This window comes from Uloborus diversus, chromosome 1 (genome assembly GCF_026930045.1).
Source record: "Uloborus diversus isolate 005 chromosome 1, Udiv.v.3.1, whole genome shotgun sequence".
NCBI lineage: Eukaryota > Metazoa > Arthropoda > Arachnida > Araneae > Uloboridae > Uloborus > Uloborus diversus.
The window spans coordinates 184,345,065-184,371,736 of record NC_072731.1 but is presented as its reverse complement, the minus strand read 5'-3'; the positions used below and the strand labels follow the sequence as shown (position 1 = coordinate 184,371,736).

The window sequence follows — 26,672 nt, the reverse complement described above, 5'->3', positions numbered from 1 at the left end:
TGACAAAAGGAGAGAATTTTCCGAAAATCACCGATTTTTCATGATATATACCCGGAAAATTATTGGAAATTTACCAAATATGTGTAGAAAGTTTCATAGGAAGTTTATTTAGCTTGAAGTTTAATTTTTTTTCCACCGTTTCGGACATTTTGTCGAAAAACCCAAAATTTTCTCTCCCCCCTAGCCGCAAGCTAAGATCGAGTAGATTAAAATGCTACTTTGCGACATTTGTACGTCACAATCGATCACGTGAGCGAAAATCTCGATCTCGCAAGCTGACGAGCTTGGAATGACCGCCCAGGACACCACAATTTTAGGGACACCAAAATAATGTAAGTTTTTTTCTTCCTTACCTTTTTTCGGATGACATGATAGTCCATTTCTTCGTTCCCTGTGATCAATCCTTGAACAGAAGTCAAGTCACGTGTCTTTACCAATTGAAGCATAACTGTCAAGCATGATGGTAGTAGGCTAAATTTCAACTTTGTTTCTTTATTTTTAGGTTGTTTAATTTTTTGAGTGACACATGCGGTAAACTGCAAGTTTTAGAAACGATCCAAACGGGAAAAATGGATATAGATGGCATGCGTGACGAGACCGTAAAACCAAAACAATGCACACAGGAGACCAAAAAATGCGGGATCAAAGTTCTTTTGTATTTTTCTGTAAGTTAAAGATAAAATATATCCATATCCGAACAGTGAGCACAGAAAGAATTGTTCTTACTGATTGGTCAAGAATGGTTTTATCGGGCATATATTCATGGTGGCGCTTGAGCCTGAGTTGCGAATAGGTCCTTCATTACTAGAGGTGGGCAATGTCGTTCTTTTTAATGATCCGTTCATCAGAGGATCGTTCATTCTTTTGATCCGTTCATTTAACTCGTGACTTTGAAAAAAGTTTCAGGTGATCTCTCTGCACGACATACTCACGCAAATTCAAAATGCTTCATTGAATCAGTACAGTCGAACTCGCTTAGGGTTCGTACAGGTCATGGAAATCCATTATGGAAAATTTCATTATTTTAAACATCAGTAAAATTTGCATTTAAATGAATACATACATTACTGAAGTTAAGACGTTACTGGTATAAATACTGAAAACTCTAAGTGTGGTTGGAATTCCTAATTAATGGTAAATTTAAAATGGTTCATAATTCTTTTGGGTTTTTTTTCCTCTGTAGTAAAAAGCGCGCTACAAATAAGAGATTGAATGAAGCATCCGACCCGGGCCTAGTCGAATCATGAGGTGTGACTCGGCCGCTTCGGCTTGTAATAATTTATGTTGAGAACATTCATTTTTACAATTATAATTTTATAAATTATTGAACTTTAAGTTATACACAATTGTACCATACAACAAAATCTAGTGGAAAATTATATTTAATTAAAAGGTTTGTGTGCTGAACCCTTGGAACTAGAAACTGTGGAATATAATTGATAATATATTTTATTTAACTTGAAAGTTCCCAAGAAATAAATAAGTTACATTAAATTATTTAAAGTTAATAATAATATAAGCAACTTTAGTTGCTTCAAAATGAAGCAGTCAAAATATTGCAGTCTTGAAATATTTCTAGCTTTGAAATTTCCAAAAATCGTACCAGTTTTCAAAATCTACCGGGACAGATGTCGGTCGCAGTAGTTAGAACACTTAAGGAATTTCTTTAAAGTTATATTTTATTCTTTTGCTATTAGTATAAAATTTCAGTTTTATTTATTTAAATATATTGATGTAGCGATAAAATTTTACTCAGTTCCCAGTCATTGATCAAGATTATTAATAATAATCTAGGATTATAAAATATTCAGAGAATCATAAAACGTAGATAAAAGCTGAATTTTTAACTTGTAATTTTTATAAACCTAAATATGAGGAGAATGCGCATCTAATTTTGATCTAAAATCTAAATATTTTCCCTCTAGATAATTAAATTTATTTACAAAATAAACATTGATATAAGACTATAAAAAAAAGTGAAAGATATAAAGTTTTGATTTACTTTGTTATTTTAAAGAAAAAGACTTTTGGGTGTATTATAGGTCAATGTGTGAATCCACGTACATTGTTAATCATACTTTTATTTCTCTGAAAGTTGAATAGTACGGCTTATTTTGCCATTATCCTTCTAGAAATGAATCAGTTTGTTCTTATTCTTTCAAAGATAAAAACCGATTTAAAAGAATACATTTTTCTATTTATTGTTTGTTTACTGTTTATAAGTAAATGCGAAACGAAAAAAGTAAGTTAAAGAAAGAATTTAAAAATATTATAATATAAGAGTGACAAATATATCAAAAATAATAAATCCGCTGCTATAAATTAACATTGAAGTTACTGATATTTTTATATCACTATTATCTTGATATATTTACGATCAGTGATCAAATGGATATGCAATTTTGTGTTCGATGTTCAGTCGACTCTCAGAATTTCTTTGCATTTTACGGCAATGCCTGGTATTTTGCACTACAAAATACCAGGGGAGGAAAGGTCCGTTATCTAGTAAGCTTTTTTTTTGGGGGGGGGGGGAATTTAAAACTGCTGCTTGTGAAATAAGTCTCCCTTGAAAGTAAAAAGTGAAAATATTGTTATTTTATTGCTTCTTTTTTTTTTTTTTTTATGCGCTCAATTATTTTATCGACAGGGGCAAAGATTGCACCTATGTTTGTTTGCTTCGTTTTTAACGGGATAAGATTCTCATTTATAGACTAACTTTTTATTTACAGTTATCTTATTGAAACGTTAAGAATTTGCTTATTTGAGACGGTTTTTGACAGTATTTTTAGCTTTTTGAACGTCAACGTTCCCGAATGTTAACATCAATTCAAAAAAAAAAAAAAAAAAAATGTGATTAAAAAAATTGTGAGTATTTTCAAAAAATTATTTTTATAAACAAAAGTGGATTTAATTTTTTAAAGGAAAAACTCTCTCCTTTCATTAATACTGTTCCTACAAAATTTGCAAAAAATCTATTTTTATCGATTTTTATTTATAAAACGTTTTTAGCTTAATGCTGACTTTATAGAAATCATGCTGATGAACAAACACGACCGATAAAAATGAGCTATCCATAAACTCCCTTCTTTTAAGAGAGAAAAAGAGTTTCTTGTAACTCGGAAACACATGCTTGCTGAAAATTTGTGCAAATGAACTTTGTTTTGTCTTCTTTTACTTTTCAGCACACAGGTATTTATTTAATTTGTACTTATATTCATTATTTTATTCTTTTTGTTTTTGAGATGGAAGGCTTCCCTTTTCTTTTTACATCACTAAATTAAAGTTCCCGATTTCAAAAAAATGGGGGGGGGGGGGATTGTTCTGCGTTGCATCAATCGTCCCCCTCAATAACGAAGAGCCAGTGACGCCCATGTATTATATATACTCACATACACATACTCACTAATTACCTAAACCTAACTTTAAATATAACAGAACACACTAATAAAAAGAACTAGTGAACTGTTTAAGCTGATTGAGGTTATGTTCCTGGTAAGTAGATAAACAAAGAACATAAACAAAGCAGACAGTGCTGATACCTGCAAACATTAAATTATGCTAAAATAACGTAATAATCAGTGTACAGTATGTACTGTACTTTAACAGTAAAATAAATAGTATTTTTAGTACAAATAGTGTACAAAAAGCAAAAAAAAAAAAAACTCTTTAGTCTAATAATTTGGCCAGCACTGTAAATTTACTCTTTGACAAGGCTCTTTAATTCAGTAGAGGTTTATTTTGAAAGACTCTGAAAGCATTTACACAAGGACCCAAATGTCCCTTGCTGCATTGGTGTTAATTATAGACCTGGTTTGTAAAGCAGAGTTATGCAACTACAGTCGAACTCGTTTATAACGAGCGCGAAGGGACCGCGATTTTTGCTCGTTATAACCGAGTGCTCGTAAGAAAACGGAAAACGGATTCGTAAAAAAATATAAAAAATTCATACATACTTGCTTTTTTAATTTTATATTTCTGTACAGTACCAAAGAAGTTGATTATTTGATTTTAACTGTCTTTCTCTCTATTTTCTCTTTCTTGTTATTGGTTTCGAGGAACGTGGGATCCGAAAAACATCGTCATTTGTATCCGTGGCTTCAAAATAGTTTGAAGTTTTTCTGCACTTTAGAAGTCAAATGCAAAGTCTCTAACTTCGAATTCTTTACATTTGTCTATTGTCTTTATGTTAGTCGCTTTATTCTCTCTCTCTCTCTCTCTCTCCACTTCTCCCCCGAATGGTAACAAGACCTTCTCGGTTTTGGCGGGAGATGTGGAGTGACTTTCCATTGCCGTCCAACAGAGAAACCCTGAACAACAGCTGACTTGATTGAAATTTTGACAACTCAAAATACAGTAACACCATCAAAATCAACATTTTGTGTACATAATTAAGGTTGATTGAAATTTGAAGAAAAACATATAAATGATTTTTTTTAAGTACAATTTTGAAGAAAAAACGGTGTTACTTAAAAACATAAATAATAAGGATAATTAATTACAAAATGATTAAAAGTTATTTAACGTTTAAGAAACAGCACATTTTTCAAAAACAATCTTGATTCGAGATAAGAATGATTAAACATATACTGGTGCAGTAACAAAGTCGTAATCAGTATAGAATGTCACAATTGGTAATATGGTCATAATCAGTAAATTGTTGTAAATTGAGCCACAGTCAGATATGAGATGCGTTCTGTTCGTCAATGGGTTATGCTAAATGCAGAAAGGCTGCCTTCCTTGATGTTTCCGTTTATGGCAGGGTTCGCCGATATATATCGGTCGATATATATCATGATATACATCACGATATATATCCGATATTTATTTTGAAAATTTCATGCTATTTTGATATTTTCGATATTTATTTTTTCAACTACGGTATTTTCAATAAAAAAAAGTATATTAGTGATAGTAATATTGTTAATTTATTATTAAAAATAACTAAAAATTTATTTACTATATTTTTATGATGTATTAATACATTATTAATACAGCAAAGTAATATATTTCTTTTTTACTTGTATTTTATATTCATAAAATTATTAGTAATATAACAATTTTAACTCATATTAAAAATAATTAATTAAATATTAAACATTGCTCAGAAGAAAGAAAATGTCTTATGACTGGACTGACTAATGCATATTTATTTCTGAATCATATAACTGTGCAAAAGTAACTAACAGAAGAAAAATGAGTAAAACAGCTAATGCCAAATTAACTCCATTTAAAATTGATAGAAATGTAGAATGAAATATTAGATAAAAAATGAAAGAAACCTTAATTGTAAGTCTACATATTGTCATTATAATACAAGAAAGTAAAGAGTGATTTGAGTGTGCATTTACTATTTTGAAGACTTTGTTTGTGTTAATTGAAAATGTCGGATATTTTCGAACCCTGGTTATGGTTATTGCAGAGAAAAATTTTTACAAGAAGTTCGTTTAAAAATAAATGAGTCTACTACCCAGCATCATTTTTTTTTTTTTTGAGCAATCACGATTGCTTATTGTTCTCGTTAGACTGTTTTTGGCGTCCTATCATTTTATTTTCCCACCGCCACCCTCCGCACCATCACCCTCGACCGGCTCCTCACGATGCTGCTCCTATAGCGAAAGCCGTCTCCAGGTTGCATCCATGTCCAACACACACGCGCATACATACACAACTACTCACACACACACACACATACACACTCACGGACACCCGCATGTACACACCTACACACACATACACCTACACATACATACAAAACACATACACACACAAACATATACACACACGCATACATACAGACACCTACACATACATACAAAAACACATACACACACGCATACATGCAGATACCTACACACACACACACATACACACAACTACCCACACACTCATGCCTGCACACAGACACAAACACATATGCCTACACACATACCCTCCCCACACACAAACACTCATAACTGCACACAGACATAAACACACATGCCTACACACGCATGCACATACCACCCTACACACAAACACACATACCCCCACACATACATAAACACACACACACACTCGTGATTGCGAAAAACGTAATTTGAATTCCAGATGTCAAAATTCAAATTAATTTTTAATTTTTTGGACATCAGCTAATTTTATTGGTAGTTTGTTTCCTTCATTTGTCTTATTTATGTATTGCATATACGTATAAAATTTATTTTTATACCTCTCTTTAAACATGCCTACGAGTATCTTTGAGTTTAACTTGAGCCTAATGAGTTTCTTTTGAGTTAATTTCTGATTTCAGATCCTTCTCAATTATTTATGATAATTTTGAAATTCCAATTCATTTTGCTTTTCTTGTTTCAGGCACACCTCTGTTTGGAATCGACATTGGTGGCAGCCTGGTCAAAGTCGTCTATTTCGAGCCCACAGACTCTTCCGACGAATCGGAAGCCCACCAAAACCTGAAGCAGTTCGTGAAGGGCAGGGCTGCTTACTGCAACACTGGTACTAGGGACGTGCACTTACAAGTAAGAATTCACGTTTTGTTTTTGAAGTGAAACTTTTTATGTGAGAGCATTGAAGTTCTGATCAGCAAACGTTATTGTGACGGAAGTGACGTAGTTGTTTTTTGTGTGACGAAAATTCGCATATGCACTTTTCTCGCTTTTTCTTTCTTTCTCGTTGTCCGTGGTTGCGTGCACTGCGTTGAGCAGAGCTATTGATTATCAACAGTTCAACCGGTGAAGCGATTGTAAAAAACCAAAGCATTTTGAGTATTGTTTAGTGTTCTCGATTTTTATAATCTATTTTAACCATTAAAATGTACAATTCTGTTGTGGATATACTTGAAACGTTTTGACCGGGACTCGATACGGAGTCCGATATGTTCGTAGCTTCCGTTGTGCCGATTAATCCATACGATTCTCAGTCAGATTGCACTGTGCTTCAATAATTAGTGTGTGTACGAAAACGATTCGTTTTTCTCTACTGAAGAACGAAGATGATGTACTTTGACACATATGTATATAATTTTATATGAAAAAAATGAATGATGAACACAGTCTATGCTATCCAAAAAGGTGTATATTTTTCTGTCATGTAAAATGTTGTATTTTTATTAGATTAAAATGTATTCTGTAAGTATACATGAGTAAAAATTCTTTTTTGGTGCTCTATATAACACTTGTAGAATGCCTAAATTTCTGCAATAAATTGCTTTTATGGGATCTAGGCTCGTGGACTTCTATTTGCATCTCATGCATTCCTCACCTTTTTTTTTTATTTTTTTTATTTTTTTATTTTACATGAACCCCTGGAGTCCTTCTGGGCCATTTCGGGAACCACTGTTATAAATGAATCACTAATCATTATTTGCAATGACTTCAATTATATCGCACTTTCTGTTTTCTCAGGACAAATGTGATAGTTCATCGATGAGTTATGGTATTTTGAATTTCTATAAATTTGAAGCTAATATTAAAAGTTGCAACACTGATTATATCTTATATTAATCATTCAACGGTACTTCTTTACTAGTCCTAGCTTGATGATGATGATGATAAATATTACAAGTAAATAGAGAATGTTAAAAAAAAATATTCCAAAAGTTTTCTCAGTTAGAAATGAGAAAATTCGAAGAAAAAATGAAATCTTAAAAAAAAGCTGTGTTTTAAATTTAAAAAATCAACCTATAGTTGATTTTGTTTTAAGGATAGCGAAAAATCATAGAAGTTTGCCTGTACTACGTTCACGAAAAAGATAGACTTGATTTAAATACAGAAATACTCCATTTAACAGTGGCAACCGCGTTTGGCATGATCATTTTTGCTATACAGAGAAAATTCCCAATGTAGCCAACTTTCTGCCCACTGATTTGTTCATTTCTGTCCACCTTTTCGCTGAACAGAGTATAGCTGCATGTGTGTATTTTTTCCGAGAAATGCTACATTCGTATTATTTCATCCACTTATAGATGGACAATGTCATGGTAAATAACCTCCACGGATCTCTCCACTTCATACGATTTCCAACCAGCGAAATGAGCGCTTTCCTAAGGTTGGTTAAAAGCAAACAAATTGCTCCAGTATCCAGCACAGTATGCGCCACTGGTGGTGGAGCGTACAAGTTCGAACAGGACTTCCAAAAGGTAATCACTTTTCTAGTTTTTTCAACTAATTTGTCACTCTATGAAAGTATGAAAATAGATTAACAAGGTTCAGTAGATACTATTCTATGCGTGTGTGTGTGCATTTCCATTTCGAGTATAATGTTTATTTTGCGTGTTGTCAATATTTCTGCAAGTTTCACGAAAGTTGATTGGAAACTCTGGATATTGTAGTAAAAAAAAGTTGAAAAAACTTGTAATTTTTAGTGAAAAAAAAACGCTTATATTTTAAAGAAAATGTGAACTGCAGCTCTTGTTTTCATAAAAAATCATACTCATGTTGCAAATGACTATTTTACAACTTCTTGAGAGTTGGACATGATTTCCACATGTTGAGTTTCATTAAACTGTTCTCGATGAATTTAAATGTTTATGTATATTCATATAGAATTTTGTTCTACTTTTTTTGAAACTGTAGGGTTTATTTTGAAATGTTTTTTTTCCTTGGCAACAGGAAATTTTTCAGAAGATTCACAAGTTCGATGAGATGGATTCCCTGATTCGCGGCATCCAATACGTGGAGCAAAACAATTTCCGCGAATGTTACTATTGGAGCGATCCTGTTGATGACGATCGCTGTAAAAAAGTTCCATTCGATTTCAGTTCTCCGTATCCATTCCTGGTGGTTAACATTGGGTCTGGAGTCAGCATACTGGCAGTTTATTCAGAGAATGAGTACAAAAGAGTTACAGGCACCAGGTGAGGTTTGATGTTATTCTTTCGTTAGTGCCAAAAAGTTTTAAGTGACTGATTTAACTTCTTCTAAATGCTTTGAAACATTATTATCGTTATACATTTTCAAAACAATATTCTTAAATTCAGTACCTAACTCAATTGATTTCAAATTTTTAGTTGACGCCACAAAGAAACTTTTATATTTGTTCAATCAACCAGGGTAATTGCTAATTGCTTCTATTCGGCTAAAAGCAGATTTCTGTCTTATTGATTTTGATCTACATAACTCGAGAAACTCACAACTCAGATGGAGTGAACGGTGGCCTCAACCAAACTCAAACGACGCACATTATGGTCAATCTGGTCATCTCCAATCTGGTCAATTTGGTCATCCAGTTGGAGACTCCACAGTTAACCAGAATAATTTTTCCATTCCTCTATAAGGTCAGTTGGACAGGACAGTCCTCCAAGACACTACAGTTTATGCCACTCACGCTCCAGGAATACAAACTGCAAAGTTTTTTTTCTCATATTTCCCCATCATGTATTTGACCGTTTCCGATTTCTTAGAAGTGGTCATTTTCTAAAACTCAATAAATGTGGGAATGCTTTAGTTGAAGCAAAGTTTAGACCTTCTTTTGAGAAACTACTGTTGCTTAAATATTAAGATATTGAGCTTAAAACATTTGACAATATTTATTTATTTATTTATTATATTTCATTTCAGTTTGGGAGGTGGAACCTTTTTAGGACTATGCTGCTTGCTGACAGGTTGTGACACGTTTGAAGAAGCAATTTCCCTTGCAGAACAAGGAGATAGCACGAAAGTCGACAAACTAGTTAAAGATATCTATGGAGGCGATTACATGAAATTCAACCTTAGAGGAAACACCGTTGCTAGCAGGTATAGTACTTGCTTGCTGTGTAGATTAGGAATCATCAAATGGCGAACTGGCGGTATGTCTAGATCCAGATTACCGCTTTATTTTGTGCATGTCATAAAGTAAAACTAAGTTACTGTTACAAATTAAAATTGAGTCGAACATTGATGTTTTATTAATACTTTTAAAAAGTCGAATTAAGATTTTTTTTCAAAAAGATTTCTTATGTAAAACTATCGTTAGTGTTTATAATAAACACGAGATAGCCCAGTGCAGTAAATATACCCACTCCACCGCAGGACCGGATACCGGCCTTAGTTTGGAGTAAGGCTCCTATATATAGCCGGCGCATCAGCTTAAGGCTGCTCTTCAGTGGGAAAGAAAAACGATCTCGCTTGAAAATGGGCTTTTTCTTTAAACGAAAGCAATGTTCATCAGTGAAGTGATTGACACTTCAACAACCAATAGAACGAGCGGTGGCCGATGAGAGTGTGGATCATGGTGACCTGTCACATTTTGCAAGGGGACAGACCGGACGCTCCCCTGCTGTGCAGAGTAGTCGAAGGAGGTAATAGCTGACGGCGAAATGAAACCGCAGCTTTTTACAGACCCTTCCAAGGAAATTCTAGTTCTTTCCCTCTTGAGTCTTGACTACATAGGTAAAAGAAAAATAACTCAGTGTAAAAGGCGCGGCATTTTGCAATCCCGCTTGTGATATTAATTTATTTGCATTCGCACTAAAATTAATTTTTGAAACGAAGATTTTTTTCCCCATTAATACGGTTCCTGATCTCATCTAGGAAAAATTAACGAATGAATGAATATTTGCAATAAATAAATTTATAAATTCGTTTTATTTTTAGAAAAATGTTCGTTATTGAAAATTGATAATATCAAAAAAGGAAGGAAAAAAAAGATAGCCTGCATGACCACACTGAATTTTAACGAAATGAACTCCAAATTCTAACCAAAAAATATTCTTTAAAAATGGATGATCCTACTTAATAAATTTGAAAAATCGAGTGCCGAATAAAAGTGGGGACTAACTAGTTATCGGTTGGCGAAATTCTTTCACTTCCTCTGCCTGTTTGCCACTCTCCCCAACCCCATCCGAGTTAGCAGAAAACATTCTTAAAAATGAAACTAGATCCTCTTTGCATAGTTAATACTTGATTGTACAATAAACATTAATGCCACTAATTAGTTACATTAACCTTTATTTGAACTGATAATATTTATATTTTAGTGCTAAATTAAATACTACTTTGTTGGTTAGTTACCTGTTTTACAAATGTAGTGGCGACTAGAAAAAAATGTGGCTACTATAAATACCTTTTCTCACCACTGGTGACCAGAAAATTCCCCTAATCTTTATCTTTGAATCCTTTTCTTTTTGAAAAAATATTTATTTATTTATCTAAGTACTATATGCAGATGAGAAGGCTACGATAGCATTTCTCAAGGGGTTGTTATGGTGAAAGTTCTTTCAAATTGAGCATAACAACGGCAAAGTCGCGGACGGCTACGGATAAGGATTTCCTGAATTTGAAAAATTAAAGATTTTTCTCTGATCTTTGTATGCAAATGTGCTCACCCTGCTCCAAGCTCAAAGGCAAAAATCACTCCTTCCCCCACTCTCAATGTTTGTAAACTATCTTGCGTTGAAATTTTGCAATAAAACTAAACCTAGCACTTTTAGAGTCTCAGATTCCCAGTTACTAAATTCGGCAAAATACATGAGGTATTACATGCACTATATGACCAAAAGTATTGGGACACTCTCAAAAATTCACAATTTTACGGATTTCTCAAAAAATAAAAGACCAATTGCTCTCTGCTCTGTAATTTTTTTCTCATGAAAAGTATACTCCAGACGTCAAATCCAATAACAATTAAGTCTGCTATTCATTTAGGGGACCAGCAACAAATAATCTGTTCTTATCATGAATCACTCTATAACGATGGCAGGAAAGTGTTGCCAGTTTGCTAACAATTCCTTACCATTCGTCGCCTATCCTAGAATTATAGAAATTCGGCTCATTAGATTGCTGATAACTTTTTAAAATTTAAAGAAATTGCGGTGGAATTTTTTTCATGGATTGTAGGATGTATCTGAGCTTTGAATTATGAACGTTATAAATTGCTATCTTTCGTGTCTGCGCAGTGAAAAATTAATAGCTTTAACTGTTCATATTTCAACAAATTTTCAATATTTTAACTTCAAATTTTATTATTATGTTTCTCTAAAATGCTGTCAAATATTTTAAAAGTTTAGTAACGTTTGACGAAATACTCTGCGTAATATAAGGCGAAAACCTTCAAAAAAATTTTGCATTTTTGAAAGAAATGCTTATATTTCCATGGGTATAAGAGATACTTTCACAAAAATATAAAAATAAGTTTTTGATAGATTTTTAACTCATTTCTGAAAATTATAGCTTATTCCCAGCAATTTGCAATGAAAAATTATCAAAAAACTTTTTTACTCAATTTGTTGTCGGTCCCCTAAATGAATAGCAGACTTAATTTTTATTGGAAAATGACAACTAGAGTATACATTTTATGCGAAACAAATTATAGAGCAATTGGACTATTATTTCTCGAGAAATCCCTAAACATGTGAATTTTTGAAAGTGTCCCAATGCTTTTGGTCATATAGTGTATATAGTGCTTCTACTTCAACACATTGAGTTTTTATTAAAATTTTCTAATAAGTCTTGTGAGTGTCTGATCCTCGTTAGTTGTCATAATAAATATTAAGGGTTGTACTTTTTCTCAGGAGGCACGAAAATATTACCTACATGTATATCTGCCTGAAAAAAAAAAAAAAAAATCTCGAAATACTTAGATGAAAAAAAATCTCAACGCCTCGCTCTGCCAGATTTTAAAGTTTTTATCGCTCTGCCTCGTTTTCATGCATCTTGCATTTAATGAATCAATAATAAAAAATAAAAAAAGGGCAAGAAACAGATTTGCAGGAAATACATAAAGTTGAAACAAAAATGAAAATGAACAGCTTACATTTAGGAAAGCAATTATAGGTACAAGTAAGGGTTCACAATTAAAAAAAAAGACAAACAAGACAAACTTTTTCTTTTAAGTTCTGTGTTACGCACTTCTGTGCCGAAAAATTATCGTATCCTGTCTTCAGTCACAGAATAAAATGAATGTTCTAATCCAATGATTATCAAGTAATTTTCATTCGTATAGAACAAAAATCTTTTTTGAGATCCCACATTTTCCATTCTATTGACTCCTAGTAATATGTAAATACAGCGAGAGAAAGGATTTAGCTTCTTGTTTAGGAGAGGGAACCATTTCTATATTTAATTAACATGATCTTTATCGTAAGCATACTATTTACTCAGAAATACTCCCTATTTTCCCAAGCACTCTGTTTGAGGGCTATGCCTTTTAATTTTCTCGAAAATAAAAATTTTCAAAATGCACTTTTAGACGATCTCTGGTAGTATTTGGAAGTAAGTAAGAGGTCCTGTGATCTTCCACCAGCAAATTTTTGAACTTGAAACGCCAAAAACACAATTTCAGGTTCTTCAATTCTGTTAGGAAACGGGGAGTTCGGAAGCTTTCCCCGAAATTTTTCGAAATAGTCTAAAAACGCAGTCTTAGTGTGATGTTGGGGGGGAGGCAAAATTTTTAAAGTGTTATAAACATGATTGTAGGACATCTTTAATAACGTTGGGGACATGCAGGTTTTTGAAATCCAAAAATGCAATTTTAGACGACTTTTTTTTTTTATGGTCAAAGAAGGACTTTTCACAAACTCCCTTCCCGAAATTTTTTGAAATTAAAGCCATAAAAACGAAATTTAAGACGATCTTTAATGATTTTTTTTTTAAGGGAGGGGGGGGGGGTGCTTATGTGACCTGAAAACCTTTATGCCTGTAATTAATTTTTTCTACATTGTATTAAAATGCTGATCTAGCTTCTGAGAATGAAAATAGAAAACAGTGAAAACTTGTAACCCCCATTCTATATTGTTCACATTTTAGTTAGCTTTGTCGGCAACATAAGGCTGAAAACGTCATTAAAACTAATACATACAATGCTTAGTAATTCTACCACGTTTACATTAACTGAATTATATTAAATTGCTAATATATTTTTCATGATTTTCTATGTGTTTAATGAGTATGTTGGTGTACGGAATGTTTTCCGCAATTGAATTTTCCACCTCCCAAACCTTCTAAAGAAATTTGACGAGTCTGGCTCTTAAAGACACAAATAATTTTCAAAAATGTTTGTTGAGCTGTGGAAAGCACTTTATGTGTGTACCATTTGTAGTAACATAAAACACATGTAAAACGATGCAAAATACCCAGTATCTGGAATACGATTTAATCTATATATAAAAATATTTTTCTACTGGAATTGAAAAATGTCAACTTTTCGCATTCGACAGCATTGTAACAATGTTCATTATATTGTAAATAAACAATTTGACTCAGAAATATTCCTTTCAAATATATTTCTTTTCAAACCACAAATTTGAAAAAAAAGCAGATGTTGCGAATTTAACAGCTAATAGCACGCATCTACATGGATTCACTTTCAAAAGCACTTGATTCTTCACGAAAGCCTTAGGAAAAGAGGAAAGAAGAAAGGACGTCCAGCGGAGGTCATTGAGGGGAACTAATGAGAGGGTAATAAATCTTACACCCCATTAGCACTTACCCCTCAAAAAGGGGAGGTTTCTAATAAAGGGCGGGGCGAATGCAAAAAGTGAACGTATTTTGAAATTTTTTTCAATAGTTAGAACATGATATTTGTTTAAAAAATGGTCGCATTATTTCAAACAAGATCTCAAAAGAGAGCTGGAAATATTTTGCGTGTCAGGGCGTTCTTAAAATTTCGATAGCACGAGTTGCAGATGTTTTACAGAGCGAAATGTCCAACAGTACCTCGCTTTCGAAGAAATTCATTTTTTCTCGAATTTTAAAAAATCGGAGAATGGACACATCAAAAAAGTAAAAACTAAAAGAAACAGACATGGTCTTGAAAAATACTCAGAAAAAAAACCGGATCCGAAAACTTCACAGGAATTTGTAAAACAAGCTCCAACTTTCTCCGTAGGTTAACATTAGATCCGAATCTTTCAGACTCTCAGTGAAGAGCACCCTTAAGATCAGCCATTTTGGATCGGAGCGCATTTTTGAGCAGTTGTCTTTTCTGGCAAGTTTTCGCATTAGGTGATTGTTCACTGCGAACGAGTATTAGCTACACACGTGAATTGTTTATTAAATAAAATATTTTTTAGGGCAAATTTGGCGAAACACGACACTTTGCTGTGGTAACCCTAGTTCCATAACAATGAAAAATCCGATCCAAAATGGCTAAACTTAAGCTGATACGTCGGCCTATCTATATAGCGGCTCTAGTTTGGAGTATGGCGGAAGACCGTGGTAGCCTGATTAATAGACAGTTGGGTTCATAATCGGAGAATTACCACAAGGCTTTTCCCAGAGGGGGGGGGGAGGTTGTTCCGGGTTCGTACGCCCACGAGTGTCGGGCACTATATCGACACACTTATACACTTGCTCCGACAGACAACCGAAAAAAAATCTGGATACGATCTTGGGTTGCGAGTATTTACCTTAACTCGGCCAGACCTCGTCGTGTAGGCTTGTTACACGTTATTTATTATATTATATTGTAACACTAAATTAACTGTCACTATACTGTTTACTATTTACTGTCACTTTTGAGATCCTAAACCTGTTTCGTGAACAATTCCAGCAATCTGTTGCATCAACAACTACGCATTCTTTAATTTCTGCAGGGACCTATTACATTACTATTTACTTATTTTTTTTTTTTTTTTTTTTTTCCTGTCTTCTTACAGTTTCGGAAACATGAATAGCAAAGAGAGGCGATCTGCAGCATCTCAGGCCGACTTGGCCAGAGCAACTTTGGTAACCATCACAAACAATATCGGATCCATCGCCCGGATGGCAGCACTCAATGAGGTACTCAAGATTTACCTAGAACCCCTATAGATTTACCAATTGAGGAGTTTACTTTCAAAACGGATTATATCCACTTTTGGAAAAAAAAAAGAAGGAAAAATTAATTTGAATTTTGTCACCTTGAATTCAAATTAGGTTTTTCGCAATCACGAGTGTGTGTATGTAGGCGTGTATGTTTATGTTTGTGTGTGGGGGTATGTCTGTATGTGTGTAGGTATGTGTATGAGTGTGTAGGCATGTGTGTTTGTGTCTGTGTGCTGGCATAAGTGTGTGGGTAGTTGTGTGTATGAGTGTTTGTGTGTGTGGGGTGGTATGTGTATGTGTGTGTAGGCATATGTGCTTGTGTCTGTGTGCAGGCATGAATGTGTGGGTAGTTGTGTGTATTTGTGCGTATGTGTAGGTGTCTGTATGTATGCGTGTGTATGTGTAATTGTGTATGTATGCGCGTGTGTGTAGGACATGGACGCAACCTGGAGACGGCTTTCGCTAGAGGAGCAGCATCGTGAGGATCCGGTCGACAGTGATGGTGCGGAGGGTGGCGATGGGAAAATAAAACCAAAGGACGCCAAGAACAATCAAATGAAAGCAATAAGCAATCGTGATTGCTCAAAAAGGTTTTTTTTTTCTTCTGAATTTCTAATATTATTGGTGTTTATCCATCCCCTTATTTCTCGCCAGGCCTTTTACAGCAAAGTGGAACTTATCCTTTATTTACCGGTATCTACTCATTCACTTTCATATCAAAAGGGCGCATATCCAAATTTGAATTTGCCACTTCAAACTCAAAAGAAGTTCATAAATAAAATAGCGGAGCGAGGCACTGGCTGAGCATTTCCAATCAAGCATGATACCTGTCCTTATTAAGAGATCACAGCACCTTGAGCCTTGTGCAAGTCTGATATCAGTTAGGCAAGCGCGACCTCAAATTGTTATTACTAAATATTTATTAAATAATTGATATTACTACTAAATCGTGATTAATTAATGATTAAATTGTGGTTAATTGAAAAATTGTGATTAATTTTGATAAAAAATGTGATCTATTAATACCTACAACGATGGTATTTGAATCAGCTTGGGTGGTTTCATTGTTCATACTTAATTAGATCGAATGTCCTGTTTTATTTTTTATTTTTTTTAAATGTTTAATGAAAAGAATTAAGTAAGTAGGAAAGAATAAAGTAGAGTAAAAAAATATATATATTTAAAAAAATGTTGAATATTTTGTTTCAATTTTAAAGTTTATTTCTTAAGAAAATGCGTGGTTTCCCCCCCCCCCCCCAAGAGTGATGATATTCCCTGTTTTACGCCAAAAAGGAATATATCCAAAATAAAATTGGCAATTTTGGTCTGATAAAATTGAGGAAAAATTCCTATACTTATGCCAATGCCAATAGTCACTTCTTATTCTACCAAAACATTGTGAAAAATTCGAAATTCTAACAGTTAGTGTTGGGCGTAAAATGTTTTTTTCCTTTTGCCAAAAAAATATAAAACTGGATATAATCCGTTTTGAAAGTAAACTCCTCAATTAATGTGTTACTGTGAGTGATGTGGGCTCACAATACCCAGTAAAAACAATGGCGTATTTGAAATTCGGAATGTTTGTAGTTTATCAGAGTATTGCAATTCTATAAGCGCCAAATATCCAAGAAGTTGAACTTTTTTTTTCTTTTGCAGCAAATTCGCGTTCATTAAAAAAACTTCCGCCAGTAAAAAGATTATTTATTCAACGTTAAAATTGAATTTGAGTTGGAACCCATTCCTGCTAGTGTTTTCCCCATCGAAGCTTAACTTTTTTTTTCCACTTGAAAACGACTCCCCCCCCCCTCCCTGCTAATTATGTTTGGAGAAAATTAGGCGTCTGCATAAGTTATTATAAGCAGTGGCGGATTTACTAGTTTGGGGGCCTGTTACAAATTACTTTTTGGGGCCCCTTTGCTTATTACAGAAAATTAATGCAAAATATTTATTATGTGTATTTTGGGCTCCTATGAACATGCTGGCCTCTTTGCACAATTGCGACATAGTAAATTCACCACTGATCACAGGCACCAGCCACAGAGAGGCGCTGTATACGACTGCCACTCTACTGTTAAGAATTTTTCAGAGATTGCTCCTTTCCGTTTAAACCGAAATTTGAAATTTTCAAAGAGATGTTGTCCCTTTCCGTTTAAATGAAACATTTACGATATTTCTCGTTTTGATGAAATGCTAATCGGTGGTGTTGTTTCAACAAAATATAGTGGCAAGGTTATAGCATACTCTTCAATTTAAGAACATTTTTTCTGCAAGTTAATGAAGCTTTTTTTTTCTGAGATGACGAACTAAGCAATCTGTTTTAAAAGTGTTCCTTGGAACTTTGACAAGTGGCTGGTGCTTATGATTACATTGAACAACAAAACGAGCTGTAGCTTTTAATTCAGCTTGTTTAACGCTTTAAAAAAAAACGTTCAAAAACAAAGTTCTTATAAAACCCAGGAATCAGATTTACTTTACATAAATTTCTCTAAAGAAAATATCAAGGACTAAAAATCATATTCTTACTTGAAGAGTTCAAAAAATCAGATGGTCATTTTTTTAATTTCTTTTAAAATTCGGCTTATGAGTAGTATTTACTAGTGTCAAAGCTAGCATCATCGATGTGAAATAAAAAACATTCCTTGTCGACGAATTATTAATAATTTTTTTCTCTCCAAAGAAGTTTAAGCTATGTCCATTGCAATTCTTTCAGGGCATTCAAAGAGTTGTGTTCGTAGGTAATTTTCTTCGAGTCAACACCATTTCCATGAAGCTACTGGCGTATGCTATGGAGTTCTGGTCTAGAGGTTCCCTTAAAGCACTCTTTTTGGAACATGAGGTATAGTTATTGAAATATATATTTTCTTCCCCTTATAATTGTGTTCGTTAGAGTGTTGGGAAATTATATCCTCCCGCAGTACTTCACTCAATACTTCCTATATTTGTACAGCTCTTTCAATGTAGAAATATACATAGATAGGATGGTTGCTTAAACAATAAACTTAATAGTGCGGCTCTGGTAATTTTATGCTTGACCTTCGACGAGTTCATTTATGTTTGGTATGAAAGAAAAGAAATTATTAGGTTATCACATTAACCGGGAGAAGTGTACACGGCAGTTAAAGGCGAGGGGAAAAAAGAAACTGAAGAGAAGATTAAGATATATATGCATACTTATCCATACATAAATGATGTAGTATTGCTACATTTTAAATTACAAATTACTATGTAATGCACCTTTATCAAACGTTACTATATTTTCCCACGGCCTAGTATTAGTAACTGCTACAATTTTTACTACAGCAGTATTTACATATTTTCATTACATTTATAAATGCGATTAAAAAGCGAACTTTATAATGCTGTCTCAGAATTTTAAAGAATAAAGCAATTTTATTCTGCTCTGGGGACTGACGAAGGTAGCGATTAATCCAGGAAACTGGTCAATCATTTTTAATGACTTTTATTAGCGCCGATGCACATTACTTTTTCCATTTTACAAACATAACAATTAATTTCTTCATTAACGCATTTTGAGTTTTGTTCGCTTCAGACAAATTTAGAAATATTTAATACCTCTAAGACAGTCTTTCAGAATACAACTTTACTGCTTACCAACAAAAATGTCGTTTCGATAGACTGCTTCGAATTTGACAAACCCTTCAAAGTAATAGATGCTTCCGTTTCTATCTATAAATCGGATGTTCATCTTTCCATCGAGTCGGTGGTTGGTCGAACAATAGCTCATTAAATTACAATCTACAACTTCATTTAAACACGAGAAAATTACCTAAACCCATTGTATTCACTAGGTTATGATACATTAAGCTCATACCAAGCAGTAATAAAATAACTACTCAACTCATTACATACATATTTTGATGTTAACAATATGTGAACCTGACCACTATTGAAGAATATCTGGATCAAAGCAAAAATTCCTGGACAACGTTTTCAGGGAGGCCCATCTATACTGGTCAGTGTATCAACTAATGGTATCACTCAACAGTCAAGGTTCGATGTTGGCCAAGAAGAAGATTAATATTGAAGAATATCCGAGAGCTTAAACATTTATAATTTACTGTCGTTGTATCTTTATCTTGCATAGTAGACGTGTGACGTACATATCATAATTACGTGGACGATGTGGAGGATTGTCCAGGCCGGAATTTGAACCACGGACCTTTTGCGATGCTATCCTAGTCATCGTTTCCTTATCTTGCGTAGTAGAAGTGTGGAGTACATATCATAATTTCGTGGACGATGTGGAGGATTGTCCGGGTCGGAATTTGAACTACGGACCTTTTGCGATGCTAACCTAGTCATCGTATCCTTATCTTGCGTAGTAGAAGTGTGGAGTACATATCATAATTACGTGGACGATGTGGAGGATTGTCTGGGTCGGAATTTGAACCACGGACCTTTTGCGATGCTAACCTAGTCATCGTATCCTTATCTTGCGTAGTAGAAGTGTGGAGTACATATCATAATTACGTGGACGATGCGGAGGATTGTCTGGGTCGGAATTTGAACCACGGACCTTTTGCGATGCTAACCTAGTCATCGTATCCTTATCTTGCGTAGTAGAAGTGTGGAGTACATATCATAATTTCGTGGACGATGTGGAGGATTGTCCGGGTCGGAATTTGAACCACGGACCTTTTGTGATGCTAACCTCGTCATTGTATCCTTATCTTGCGTAGTAGAATTGTGGAGTACATATCATAATTACGTGGACGATGTGGAGGATTGTCCGGGTCGAGATTTGAACCACGGTCCTTTGCAATGCTAACCCAGTGCTTTAACCACTGAATCAAAAGGACCTCAAGGTTTGGGAGCAAAGTTAGGTTATGAGCTCTCTAATGTACGCCATATTACTCCCCCCAACTAAGTGATGGAGCAGGGAAGCGAAAGAGCTATTCAATTTATTCACTGACTAGCTGCGTTGCCCGGCTTTGCCCGGTCCACCTTGAAAATAAAAATTGTGTCAAGTGACGTATATTCAACAATCAGGCGTAAAAAATAAGTAAAAAAAAAAACATCATGATTTCCTTTCTAAACAATGACGACAGATATTAAAATACTTTTAAGAAATTAAATCCAGAAAGATGGATTTAAAATGCGTAACCATGGAAACACAAAATAAAATAAGTTTAAGGAATTAAAATGCGAAAGAAAATGGTTCACAATTTGAATGAAATCGAGATTTCTGAAACTTGATTTAAAAAGGCTTGTAACTTTTTTTCCTTTCGAGATAAAAGGTTAGTTTTTCGACCATAGGTCGAGTTAATTCTGGAGTAAAAAAGGTCGCTTTTTCCAATGGCGTCAAAAAGAAAGCTGTGGGACAACTTCTTCACTTTTTATTGATTTATTTAATGAAGAAAGTAGTACCTAAATTTCAGCTAAGCCTAAAAAAATTCGAGCTAAAACCGCAAATAACTCCCGCTGTAATAAAGTTAGAGCATTGAAACAAATATCATAGAACGCGGAAAATTCTACCCTTTCGAACGAAATGTATATTAATATGTGAAAGTAATTTTTCACCCCCATATTCGGGAATATATGTGAAAATTGGGCCTAAATTGGAATAAAAAAAGAACTATTCATCGAATTGTTTTCGAACTGGTCTGCAAACCTTCTCAGGACTTAAAGGATTGTTCCTGTGAAAATTTCAGCAAAATCGGCCGGGTAGTTCTGGAGTTTTGCGAGTTCAAACAAACAGACGCTTTTTGGAGACTTCATTTTATACTATGTAGAGATGAGAGGCGCTGAGAAGTCCGGCGTTCTGGCTGTAGTTGTGCCGTTACGCTGCAGCTGTCGTTGCGACTGGGGCCTAATGCTGCGTTAACGTGGCGCCATCTGTTGCGTCGCCGGGTCACCACTATGTGGCGCACGGATCATTATTACGTGGACGATGATTGTCAGTACTGTTTATTGGTGAAGTTAATTTTGCATTGTCACCAGAAAAAACAACCTTCATCAGTTACCTCATTTAAACTTTAGTCCTTTGATAATTAATCCTGCTTCTAAATGTTTTAAGTGTTATTATTTTTTAAAAAAACTACGTGTTTTAACTGCACTTTTTCCTTTTAGGGATATTTTGGAGCAGTCGGTTGCTTGCAGGAGTTAATGAGAAGTCCATAAAAATCACGGAGAATGCTTTTCGCTAAATCCTGTACAGCTGTTATACATCTCTCAGTGAGTAATAACATCGTTAACCTAACACGTTAGAGGCATGAAATTCTTCATATCATCAAAGCTCAAGTTGTTAATACACTTGTACTGGGACCAATTTGACGCCTGAAAAACCCGTTCATACCAGACTAAGTTCACGACGAGCATGTTCTATGCGTGAACCTATTTGGATTATGATATTTTTTGTAATGCATAATAAAATAGATTATCATTTTAATGTTGATTGTCATTATTTACTAACAGTGCCACGCCGATGTCCGTGGCATGTGTTCTTGCTTTCACTAATTGAAACCTTTCGGTATTCAAAAAAGAAAAATGCTTCCCACCAAGGTATGACGGGTGAAAATTGCTTTTACATTTGAGCGAAGTAATTGCCTGTTTGGTGACATTTTTATAGTTGAAAGTTTAACCCTAGCACCAGTGGATTAACCGTTAACTCCAGTAGATAGCGTTCATTAGTGACCTTTTTTATGTTTCTTTATTCTCTTAAAGTGAGTCTTACCAGCAAAACAGAAAAGTTACTGGATCCAGTTCAGCCCTGTCAAAATAAAGCATTTCTCTGCCGTGTTAATCAAATTATCATGCCGTGGCGCGAGTTTCATTCTTGAAACACGCGGGTTACTCTATCATCGGCTATTATTTATATGAGGATGAATGCAGCAACAGTAGAAAGAGAAGACGAGTGCTCTACGAAGGCTTAAATGTTAATGCTTAAAAATCTTATTTAGACCTGCTCCCAAATGCAATTTGACCTGCTCCAAAGCTGCTTATAAAATGGATTTTTTATTTTTCACCCATGAGGAAAGGTTTTACCAAAAATTTCTCGTGAAATCTATATGATCAATAAAATTCTAATAACTTTTGTTACAATAGTTTATTTTAATGAGGAGTGCCGCTTTTAGGCCATCAGCATGAGCAAATGTTAAAGATGACGTATTAATTGAATTAAGAAAAATATGGGTGCACTACATTAGCCCAGCTAAATATTCGATGTCTTTTTCTAACTTAAAAGAATAGATTTGTTACTCATGCAAGTGCATTCGAATGCACGCCCCTCTTAAATTAATATTTTTGACAGCTTTAAAATATGCTATAGCTATTAAGAGTTTGATACTTTCAAGGTCAAAAAATTTTATGTTTTTGTTAGCGTTAGGTACTGTTTCGTAAGAAATTCGTTCGAGATAAAAACGAAAAAATAAATTTTTCAGAAAAAAGCACAGGATATGCAATTCTTCAAAAATAATAACTTTATTTTTTAACAAAAAAAAGTAAATGAAAAACAATATTTGGAATAAAATTGAAACTTTTCGGAGTGGGTTTGAGCCCTAAAAACAGGCCCCTTAAATACCACCCTGATAGATATTTATATATAAATCCAAAAACTCCTCAAAAATATTTTTTGCTTAGTAGAACTCCCCTACCATCCCTACACACACACTCAAACCGAAGAGATTGGGCTCCGAGGTTCGTTATAGTAGAGAAAATCTCCGCCGCCACGAAACATCACCATAGCATTGCCACAATGTGGTGAATTAAGCCACAAGCTAAATAAGCGCATTCTTAGAGCACCAAGAAAATAAAGGGAAGGGAGAAATGTTCATTGACCATTTAAATGACAAAACTAGCTACAATTTTGACGCTCTCTTATGTCATCATGGGTATCCTGAACACTCAAGTACATAGAGCTTCCCTAGTCGAGTGATCTGACCAAGGAGCACTTACTTCAGGGGTGCTGCGGTGTTCGAGAAACCCACAAAGTATTTGTGGAGGTGCTGGGTACCCTAATCGCAAGGAAGCAGAAAGAAAGGTTGAAGTCTTAAATTTACTAACCAAATTTCTTAAATAATTGAAGAACCCTTTTTTTTTTTGAGCAATCACGATTGCTTATTGTTCTCACTTGACTGTTTTGATGTCCTATGATTTTATTCCCCCCCCCCGCCTCCCTCTGCAGCACCACCGTCGACCGGCCTCACGATGATACTAGTATCTAGCGAAAACTGTCTCCAGGTTGCATCCATATCCTACACACGCACACACATACATACATACATACACACCTACACACACACAAACCCATACACACATACCCACCCACTCATGCCTGCACGCAGACACAAACACACGCGCCTACATACACACAAACACTCTTGATTGTGAAAAACATAATTTAAATCCTAGGTGTCAAAATTCTTTTTTTTTTTTTTTTTTTTTTTTTTTTTTTTGAGCAATCACGATTGCTTATTGCTTTCATTTCACCATCCTTGGCGTTTGGTTCCTTTTTCAGCTTGGACCAGGGACACCAGCACCACCGGCCTCTGCAGGCGCAGCTCCGAACACTGCCTCCTGGAATCCGTTTCTCCTTGTCGATGGCATCCATGTCCTACACACACGCGTGCTCATACACACACACACGCTCATACACACAAGCCTTTACACACGCCCACGTGCATACACAGGTCTACGCACACACACACAAGCCTACACATGCACGCTCGCGCGCCTACACATACACACACGCCTGCACACACACACATACACACAACTGTACACACGTAACCGCCCAGGAGGAGGGGTAGGCTTGGGGGGGGGACAGGAGCTGTTTCTAGAAACAATAACCCCCAATGAGTAGGGTCCTGCCGTAGCTCGTGATTGCGAAAAACATAATTTGAATTCAAAATTTCAGAATTCAAATTATTATTATTATTATTTTTTTTTTTTGAGCAATTTTGAATTGCTTATTGGTTTTACTTGACCGTTGAATGACGTCCTTTGATTTTTGGACTGAACGACGGTGGCGAGCACCACCGTTGACTAGGCGCGATTCCAGACTATGGATTTGGGAGGGGAACTTTCTTAGAAATTATATTTATTGCGGGGGGGGGGGGGCATATGAAATGATTCATCAAATAAAGAAATAAACAAAAAAATTGAGTTTTTCTATTCATCCTCTGCTTCGTTGCGCTTTTTGCGAAACAATTATATGCATCACACATTTTACAAGTTACTATTCCAAGATAATAATTTTAAAAACCGTTTATTTGTTGTTGCATTTTCAAGTGCTGAAAGAAAATATTGATTGCAGACGCTATTAAATATAATGACAAACTCTACAACAAAGAAATACAAAACATTGCTTTAACTTGTGTTCAAAAAGACTTATTCAAAAAAGATTACTGAAAAACAGATATTTTTCCTCGTTTATATACAGGGTGTTCCGTTTTAACCTGCAAGACCTTTATTTTCTCAACCATTAGTCCTAGATGTATATTCAAATTGCAAAAATGTTCAAAATCAGATGCAGAGTTAAGATATTGAAAGTTTAAAGCAAAAACAAAAATGAGTCAAAAATACGAAATCTAACTTTTTATATGGGCCCTAGATCCCCCAACTAATTTTTAGAGAAGTAATCTAGATTGAAAAGTATTACTAACACAAAAAACTTGACATTTGTGCGACTAAAACTCAAGGAGATATTCCAGTTTAAAGTTTTAAGAGACCATACAGAAGATGAGATTGGAACTTATCGCTCTTTCAGAAGAATGACAGGTCGTTAAAGTAAGTAAAACAAGGTAATTATATTTTTCATTGCTATTTAAAAGAAAATGCAAATGTTATGCCGTGATACGCAAAAACACAATACAAAACCTCCAATAATTTGAAAAATCACTCTATGATGCACACATGTAATTTTAAACACTTGTTAACCACTATATTTTCCCCCAAAAGATGTTATTGACGGCGAGTGAAAAATGGTTTAAGTCACAAAATGCTGCGTTTCATGTCTCGATGAATATTGGTTGTACTACTTTCAAACTTTTTGCGTTGGAATTTTTTTTCCAATGAGATTATTTCCCTACATATAAGTTAGGGGACCTTGGGCCCGTATAAAAAGTTACATTTTGTATTTTTGACACATTTTAATTTTCACTTCGAAGTTTCAATATCCTAACACTACATCTTATTTTGAACATTTTTGCAATTGGAAGTATATGTCTAGGACTAACGGTTGCGAAAATAAACGTCTTGCAGGTTAAAACGGACCACCCTGTATACTAAATAATGTTTTAAAAGTGATCATACAAGTTTAAAGGGCAAGAAAAAATAATTAAAGACATTGGCGATGATTTTTTAATTTTGAAAAACGATTAAGCACGCTATTGGGGTCAAGGTATGTCCTGATGAATATGCAACATAGCAAGTCCGACCAATCTATTTTGCACCATTGTTGATCGGGTCCAGCATGTTAAGTGTTTTGGCTATTTTACCGATATCGCAAAAAATCTTCTCAAAACGATTTTCTGATTCTGAACGTCTCAATTCGAGTTCCTGAATTAAATCTTTCACAAGTTGTCCAGCTTTTGACAGACCAGGACACTCTTTTTGCAATATTCCACATAAAGGAAGAGTGCAAGATAAAACGTCGCAAAAGTCTGAAAGGCAGAGCAGATCAACTATTAACTCAGGATCACACAGGGCTCCTGACAGTATCCATGCTTTTCCTGCTGAAACTCTCATCAGTCCATTCACTAATTACGTCCAGAACTTCAACTATAAGTGGTAAATTTGCAATGAATTGAAACACCTTATCATGCCTCGCTACCTATCTCGTTTCGCATGGACGCTTTAGTTTTTCAGTAATGTAGGCATTGAGAGCCGTAACTCTTTTGGGAGATAAAAAATGAAATTGACATGGATTCTACATTCTACCTTCTTCATTCGCTCATTATCGCTGCAATGACATTGACATATTTTGTCTTTCTGAAA

General features: G+C 34.7%; 1 protein-coding gene across 1 annotated transcript in view; it reads left to right on the top strand.

Moving 5' to 3' along the window:
* Positions 1-22,125, top strand: part of LOC129223687 (pantothenate kinase 3-like) — a 58,943-nt gene extending 36,818 nt beyond the window's left edge. The window contains exons 3-9 of the mRNA XM_054858080.1: positions 6,349-6,512; positions 7,958-8,131; positions 8,604-8,848; positions 9,552-9,728; positions 15,569-15,692; positions 18,427-18,552; positions 21,807-22,125. Of these exons, the coding sequence (XP_054714055.1) occupies positions 6,349-6,512; positions 7,958-8,131; positions 8,604-8,848; positions 9,552-9,728; positions 15,569-15,692; positions 18,427-18,552; positions 21,807-21,857 (1,061 nt within the window). The 3' untranslated portion in view covers positions 21,858-22,125. The remainder of the gene's footprint in view (positions 1-6,348; positions 6,513-7,957; positions 8,132-8,603; positions 8,849-9,551; positions 9,729-15,568; positions 15,693-18,426; positions 18,553-21,806) is intronic.
* The last annotated feature ends 4,547 nt before the right edge of the window (positions 22,126-26,672 follow it).